The 8,783-nt window shown below is 41.6% G+C and overlaps 1 protein-coding gene across 1 annotated transcript; it reads left to right on the forward strand.

Moving 5' to 3' along the window:
* Window positions 1–7,883: 7,883 nt before the first annotated feature.
* LOC140565099 (testis-specific serine/threonine-protein kinase 6-like) lies at window positions 7,884–8,513 on the forward strand (the record flags this gene model as incomplete). Its single annotated transcript, XM_072690910.1, has 1 exon — window positions 7,884–8,513. A coding segment is annotated over exon 1 (630 nt), but the record flags the coding sequence as incomplete, so codon positions are not given.
* Between the last annotated feature and the right edge of the window lie 270 nt (window positions 8,514–8,783).

Raw genomic sequence — 8,783 nt, forward strand, 5'->3', positions numbered from 1 at the left:
GAGCTGGATGACGACAGCAGTGGAGCTGGTGCAAGTGTAACTTGCCCAAGCGTAGAGGTTGTGGGGGAGGAGCACGGCTGCTGTAGCTGTAGTCCATGTTGTTGCACCGATTCTCAGAGCCTCTCGTTCACTTCGGGAGAGGGAGAGGAAGTGTTTCAGGAGGAACTCTGTGGTGCACGTCTCCTCTCCTACTTCTAGGCAGGATGCTTGTTATTCTGCTGTCTCTACAGAAGCTCCTGCTTCTTCGTCGTCTGAGCAGAGACAGGAGGATGTGACTGCAGACGTCCTGACGCTCACTGGGCAGGTGGTGGAGGAAGAACCTGTCCTCACTCAGCCCACAGTGATGCTGGAAACCAGCAGACGAGACTCTGGCTCGCCCTTCAAATGATCCAAACCGAGGTTCAACTTTAAGGTAAGAATTTATCTCTGGAATATTTGAATTGCTTCCGAATAATTCTTCAGTTTCAGGAACAGATCAGGAGTGGGCTTGAAGTAAGTATCAGGAGTGGGCTTGAAGGAAATGGGGGGGGGGGCTTGGAAGGGAGGAGCGATCGGGAGGAAGGAGCCTGGAGGGGAAGAGCGACCGGGAGGAAGGAGCCTGGAGGGGAAGAGCGACCGGGAGGAAGGAGCCTGGAGGGGGAGAGCGACCGGGAGGAAGGAGCCTGGAGGGGAGGAAGGAGCCTGGAGGAGTCTGGATAGATGTGCAGTGTTGGTCTTTCAGTGTGAATAATAAAACTTGCTCTGCATTACTGATGTGTTCTGGATGTTTCTTTTTCATACTCAAAGTAAAACCTAGATCTGAACTCTATCTTAGTGAAACACTAAGTTGAGTCTTTAAACCTTTTAAAGCATTAGTCCAGGTTTAAGTTTAGTCTTGCTGCTCTCAGAACTGACCCAGTCTTTAAAACTAAAGGAATTAATAATTTCTCAAAAATAAATGAACATTAATGTAATCTTACACTAAACATTATTGATCAAATAAAGCTACGTCAAACTGAGGCTTCATAGAAACAATAAAATAGGTCAGATTTGTTATTCTTACAAATGTGTCTAATCAACATTTTCATGCATAAATTAGGAAAAAATCAATTAGGATGTTTTTCTCCAGAACATTCTCCTTCCAGGCTAAAACAAAACCCAATTCATTTTATGTAAGTGAGATCTTGTGTCCACTCACAGTCAGTGTGCATTTGAGTGTTCAGTCCCTGTGAGAACCCTGCTTCTGTTTGAAGCACTTTTACACTGAAAATCACTGAAACAGAAACTAATGAAAGTGACTCTGATGAGGACTAGATTGTGAAAACACTGTATAGTGGGGTAGTGTGTTTGGGACACAGCCCAGCTAAACAACACAGACACATGGGCTGGTCTGCACAGAACCTTGTGATGAAGTAGACAGATGCAGAAGGCATTATGTTGGTGGAGCGGGTGGGAGGGGTGGACACAAACGCCCCTGGTTGATGGTAGATGTTGTGGGCGGGAGTGACCGTACACAGCTCTATCTGCAGAAACACCAATAACAACCATCTTGTGAAATCACGTCCAGCATTTAATTTGTTTAGATGCTTTTACTTTGTTTTATTTTCATACTTTATAACAAAACAAAACAAAAAACACTCAGAATTTGTTTAGAAATGGGCTAAGGTCCACCTGCTCAGGGGTGTCGGTCCACCTATTTGGCTCCGGAGTTTAAAAGGCCGCCAGCCAGCTTCTCAGCCAGCTAGCATAGCCTACTTACTCCTGTTTCTATGCACTCTAAAAAGATCAAACTGATGTACTTAATTTATTGTTTAAACAGCTTTCTGATCAGTACCTGGAAACTACATACACAGGTAGTGTTTGAGCCTTTGAACCTTGGTTGTCAGGTTTCCAGAATCCAGCTCCAGTAAAACATTTGAGAAAAAACCCAGAACTGTATTTGAGATTCCTGGGGTCTCTCAGATCCAAGGCATAGGTTAGTCCCAACAAATAGCAACAAGCTCTGCTAAGATCCTCAAGACTGCTGAGGACAGTGATGCCCTTAATCACAACTCTTCATGTAAATTGATGGGAGCATCAGCAGGATCCTGCAGACATTGGAAAGTCATTGTTAGAGCTTATTGTCAGCATGCAGGTTGCAAGACAGACCCATTTTCATGTCCATTTTTGTTCAAACCATGTAAATGTTTCTTTAGCATGACCATGTGCTTTAAAGTCTAATTGCATACCTAAAATGGTACATTACATTTGTGGTTATGTTGGACAGGTATTTACTCTTAAGTTTGAATGTATGGATCTGCGCTGGATGTGGACTTGTTTCTAACTACATTGGCTGTACATTCTCATCCTATCATTTCAATCTTTTAAAATCACACTGTTTAAACACAGAACAATATCGCCCAGATTTAGCTATGATCTGGGATTGCTGCAGGTAGTCAGGCCCAAGTTCATCAACATTATTATGTGCCCAAAGAATGGAGGTCAGCTGACTACCTGAATATATTGAACGTCCAGGTTTTCCCACCAATGGCACAGACATATTCCAAGAAGACAATGCCAGGATTAAACAGGCTCAAATTGTGAGAGTAGTTCAGGCAGCATGAGACATAATTTTTACGCATGGATTTGCCTCCACAGAGTCCAGACCTGAACCCTGTTCAGACTCTTTAGAATGGGCTGGAGAAGACTTGTGGTCCAAATCTCCCATCATCAATACAAGATCTGGGGGAAAAAATGAATGCATCTCTGGACAGAAATAAATGTTGTGACATTGCAGAAGCTTGTGGAAATGATGCCATTGCAAATGCATGCCATAATCAAAGCTATTTCAGACTCCCTCAGGAGCAAGTATTAATGCTGTGAAACAGCACACAACATAGGGAGTATGGAGCGATTTGGGATTAAACCTCTGTTTATCTCACGCTACATGTGATTTTGTCTCTCTACGGCCAGCTGTGATCATGCAGCCATTTTGCTATTTGTCTGGATGGGGATCTTTTGAAAAACGGATGAGGGAAAATATACAAAATACAACCTTTTCAATGTTTGCGTTGGGATCCTTGTTTTCACATTTACATATTTAATCATCCTGGAACACAGTAATAAAGAGAGAACATTTCCCATGTCTGTTTTATCCTGGTTCTGCTTCTTTACTAGTGATACTGGCTGTGTAAAACAAATGTAGAATATATTAAACATGCTTGATGAGTGCAAAAAAGTCATGATCAGACATTCTCTAGTATTCCACAAAACAACAACAACAACAACAACAACAGTAATAGGACACTCCTCCTAAGAAAATATGTAAAATTCTTCATTAAGTTATTCAGTAATTCACACGCAGCAGACAGTGGGGAGTTAACTGTACCATGACTTAATAAAGACCCATAATTCACTGTTTAATAGTATTTTTATTTGACTATTTATTAGTCTTCTCTGTGAACAGCGTAGAACGGCGTCAACTTAACTTCACTGCTTGCACTCCATTCACTTAAAAGTAAGGTAAAATACACAGAGCAGGATAAACTGCTCTACCAGCAGGACCGGGACATTGTAGAAAGTAGCTAGTTAAGCTATTTAACTATTTAGGTACCGCGAACTGGCTCTGACAGTATTAAAAAAGGAATTACAGCCCATCAAGTTGTGTATGCACATCAATATTAAATGGATATGGTCACAATGATACCCCACTACTTACCCCAAATCCTCTCTAAGGATAGTTTAATCATCTGCAGCTGAAGTGCTGCACCTGACTCTAGTTAATTTAAGTAGTAATAAATGTGAGGGTGTCCCAACCTTCACTTCACTCAGTGTCACATAACTTCCTTTTCCTTAGTGGAGCAGATAGATGCTGACGCTCAGGGTGCTCCCGTGTCTGTGTTACCTTCTGGCTCTCTCCTTTTTATTAGGCTGTTATAGTCAGACCTGCCAGAGTCGTCACACACATTCTGATACTGACCAACATTCTCTGCTCTCCATAAAATTCCTCTCAGAACTAACTCTCTCTTTTTACCTTCTCCGAGTAAATGGCCACCCAACCCGACCTGCTGCAAGATTGCCCGCTGAGGTCCCCTCTACCTGCGTCAAACAAGCTGCCACCTACCGGTCCAACCAGCAGGCCCCCCACCCACCACCACCCATAGCAGACCAGCGGCTCACCCGCCTACCACTGATGACCATGTTAAAACCTAAATGGACTCGTAACTATCTGCCACTATTAATACCACCATTATTAACTATCTGTTATACCTGGTTTGGTAATTATCATTAATGTTTAAATAGTTCTGACCAGAGGAGGATGGGTCCCCCTTGTGAGTCTTGGTTCCTCCCAAGGTTTCTTCCTCCAGCTCTGAGGGAGTTTTTCCTTGCCACTGTCACCGTTGACTTGCTCACTGGGGGTCTTTGATCCATCATGTCTTACGTTATTTTCTTCTTTCTTCTTTGTCTCTGTCTTTTATTAATCACTATTTATGTAAAGCTGCTTTGTGACGACAACAGTTGTAAAAAGCGCTATACAAATAAATCTGACTTGACTTGAAATCTGATATGACTGGTCAGGTGTTTATCACCCGTGTGAAGTTTGTCCACTGACTGTCCCTGATGAAGCCTCCAGACAAATCCCCTTCAGAGGTCTACAGTCAAACTTTAAGCTAAATGCAAAAGCTGTGCACTTCATGACAATGCTTTCAGTAACGTCACTGCCATGCTCTCTGCATAATAGCATAGTACCCTATTTATGTCTACTTTACCTTACGCCTTATATTTGATTTTATTACTGTCTGTAGTTTAATTACATCTATACTTTTAACTTATGTTGTATGCTTATATATTGTTTTTCTGTACGTCTTAATAGTAGTGTGCATGGGATCAGCAAAGTAAGACTGTCACTGTAGTGTAGTCCCACACTTCTGGCTCAATACTAAAATTTAAACCCTCATCAGTGTCTGAACACCGAAGTACCGCTTCCAGGATGGTCTTGGGCTACGTTGCCATGACGAGGGTGAATCTCCAGTGGAAACTGTCCAGGCTTTAATCTGGGTCTGGGGAACTGTGTCCAAATGTTTACTAACACAAACACAAAGACCTCATTATTACAATATCAGTTTTTGAATCAAACAATAATCAATACTAAACTCTTCTAGTTTGTTTAAATGACAAACTGAAAGAACTGACAGCTAGTTGAACTGGGTTTAGTTCAAGATCGAGTAACTTTGAACACTTTTTGTAAGTGGAGTCTAAAGTTATGTTACTGCATATGAGACCCAGTTCAATGTTCCAGCTGGCAGCACTTTCAGTTCCTCACTAGAACAGCAATAAAGGCCAATTCTGCCAATTCTTCAAACATCCCCTGAGGAGGACTGATTAGAGTCTGTGCAGGAGGGAGTTAGCAGCTCAGCAGTAAATGACCTGACAGCACTGTCTCCACTATACAGAACGAGTCTTGGGTTAAGTGACTGGGTCAACTGGGTCTGTGGGAGCAGTTCGTGCTAGCTACCTGTTTCCAAACTCGACTGTCGGCTCCGTTGAAGTGGTCCAACCGCTGAACGAACCAGTTTTCATCCACTGCAGGTTCCGACCTGGAAACAGAGGCACTGCCGAATGTCCGGAACCTGGAGAAACGTGCTTCTCCCGGGACGCAAAGAACACAGGTCCAAATGAAACCTGCTCGAAAAATGGCAAAGAAGTTTTGCAGCACTTTAGACGAAAAAGCCATCTTCCGTTTTTTCCGTCATACTCTGACATGTGATAAAGCTCTGCTGTGCGATGTCTTATTTCTTCTCCCTACGGCGCCACATTTCAAAATAAAAGCCTCACAGACAAACGCAGTCGTAGTCAGGGCTACTTTAAATGTTGCTGTGATTTTTGAAGATTTTCACTTTTACTCAAATATTGCTATAAATAATAATAACAGTTGCTTTAACTCTTATTATTATTGATCTATATTAAAAAAAGATATCTATAGTAACTTTTTTAAACAATTGAATCTTTTTTAATGGGGTCATTTGTTTTATTTGCTAGCTGTTCTTTTTTAATCTGTAGTTTTTGTTATCATTGCTTCTTTTTATTTTATTTTTTTAAGGAAATGTTTTTGTTCTTTTCATCCTTTATAGATTTATCTTTGTTTGTGTGGTTTATTTTTAATTGCTTCTTTATAAGTGGAAGTCATTTTTTGTCTTTTTTATTTCTGTATTTGGTTTTATTTATCATTGCTCCTTTTTAAATGGTCATTTCTATTGCTCGCTGTTCTTTTTAATGGAGTCATTCTTGGGTTTTCCCAAAAAAGGCTATGAGGCAAAGTGGGTTGGTGTTGATGCAGTGTTACAAAAACTTTTTTTTTTTTTTTTAAATATTTACTGTTCATGAACCTTCTACTGGTTATTGTGAACCTCAAACATGGAGAAAACAGCTAGAGATGTCAGACCTTTTTGCTAAGAGTGATAGAACCTGTTTTCCAGACCCAGATTAACTTTTAGTCTAGAAAGAGTTTAAACCAAGTCCCATATTAGATAGATCTGATGAGTTTTTGACATCCAATCATCTCTTATTATCATTGCAATTTTGTTTTTGTGTTGCCTAGGCAACTAAAGGGCAGTTCCCATTGCTGTTTTTCATGTGGGATAACTTTGCTCTTTAAGTCAATTCAATAATAAAAGTTGTGTTTGCTGACTTTTATTTTGTCTAAGAACATTTTGAAGAAAGGGCTGTGACTGCAGGCTACATCGCGATTGTGACGTCACGCCAAATGACGTCAACAAGGACGTCTCCTTTGAAAAGGCGCGGTGCTCCCTCACTGCCTCGGTTAGAATTCAGCAGCTGCCGATTGTGACGTCACCGCGGCTTCTATATAAAGGCAGTTTCCCCCTCATTGGCTCAGTTAGGATTCAACAGCTTGAGAGAAGGATGTCCCCTATGTTTACGTGGACAGTGATTGGATTTGATTGACAGTTTTATCTAGAGCCACAGCCATTAGAACCATGGCATGTTCTAGATCTTCTGCTTATCTCAGACAGGATAGGTAAGAACCATTTACTACTCTAATTACACCATTTACTGCCCAAATTACACCATTTACTGCCCGAATTACACCATTTACTGCCCGAATTATTCTACCATTTACTGCCCAAATTACACCATTTGCTGCCCAAATTATACTATTTACTGCCCAAATTACACCATTTACTGCCTGAATTACACCATTTACTACTCTAATTACACCATTTACTGCCCAAATTACTCTACCATTTACTGCCCAAATTACACCATTTACTGCCCAAATTATACTATTTACTGCCCAAATTACACCATTTACTGCCTGAATTATACTATTTACTTCCCGAATTAAACTAACATTTACTAAACTAACTAATTTACTTACTGGCTGAATTATATATATTTACTGCCCAAATTACATCATTTACTGAATTATCCCCAAACAGTTTCAGCTGGGTTAAAAAGGAGCGACGCACTCGCTTTCTCTCTCCACACTAAACCTTCATCAGGGGCTGAAGTGGAGCTAAATTAAACAGTAGATTACCTTCAGTATCAGCAGCTCTCCCAGCTCTCTTCAGCAGAACTGAATTAACCTCCTGGGGGCGCACTAGCCATGTTTGGAATAGCAAGGGGGAGGGGGGGGTGTCTCAGGGGCGCACAGCTCATTGGACACTAAAGAATACTTACTAAAGGACCTGTTTATTGGTCAATTCTAACTTTACACAAGTTGTTCTAAGCTCAATTAGAGACAAAGGATTAGGTTGTTTCAGGGTTGTTTAATCTGTGCTAATGAACAGAGCTTAATGAACTGCAATGACCTGTATTAGACATGATGTTAGGATTAAATACAAAAATAAAGACAAAATGACCTGTGTTAATAACTTTCACCTCTACTTTCCATCTACAGGACAACAATGACAACCAACGAAATCCTGGAATCTTTGGACTTCAATGTTTTGGCCAACATTGGTCAAGGGAGTTTTGGCACGGTTAAGCTGGCCAAATCCAAGAGGTTCGAAAAGCAGGTGGCCATTAAAGTATTGGACCTCAGGCTGGCCACACCTTCCTTTGTTCGTAAATTTCTGCCCCGGGAGATCGCCATTCTCCGAAGAATAAGACATCCTCACATTATTCAGGTGCATGAAATTTTTAATGTGCCTTCCAAACAAGTTTACATCGTGATGGAGGCTGCCGTCATGGATCTCCAAGAAAAGCTGCAGCAGAGCTGCTACATCCGCAGCTCCCAGGCTAAAAAGTGGTTCTCCCAGCTCCTCAGCGCTGTAGTTTATCTGCACCAGCAGGACATTGTCCACCGAGACCTCAAATGTGAAAATGTCCTGCTGACTGCCGAGAACCAAGTTAAACTGACAGACTTTGGTTTTGGACGCTTTTCAAGAGGCTTCCCTCAACTAAGCGAGACGTATTGTTGCACTCGTCGATACGCTGCACCTGAGGTGCTCATGCGGAAGCCCTATGATCCCAAAAAGAGTGACGTTTGGAGCCTAGGCGTCATTCTGTATGCCATGGTCACCGGGTCCATGCCCTTTAAATATCTAGGTTGCAGGCGTCTCCTACAAGCCCAGAGCAAACCCTTGGTTTATCCATGTTGCATCAAAGTGCAGAAGCAGTGTCGTAACCTCATCTCCTACATGCTGCACTTCGATCCTGCCACCCGGCCTACAGCGACAGAGGTGGCACAGCACCCTTGGCTGCAGCCGAGGCAAAAATGGTAAGTAAACCATTGTGCATAAACTCATGTATCAAAGTCTAGGTATATATATATATTTATGATGAAATCCAGTTCTGATTTTAAT

This window comes from Salminus brasiliensis, chromosome 11 (genome assembly GCF_030463535.1).
Source record: "Salminus brasiliensis chromosome 11, fSalBra1.hap2, whole genome shotgun sequence".
NCBI lineage: Eukaryota > Metazoa > Chordata > Actinopteri > Characiformes > Bryconidae > Salminus > Salminus brasiliensis.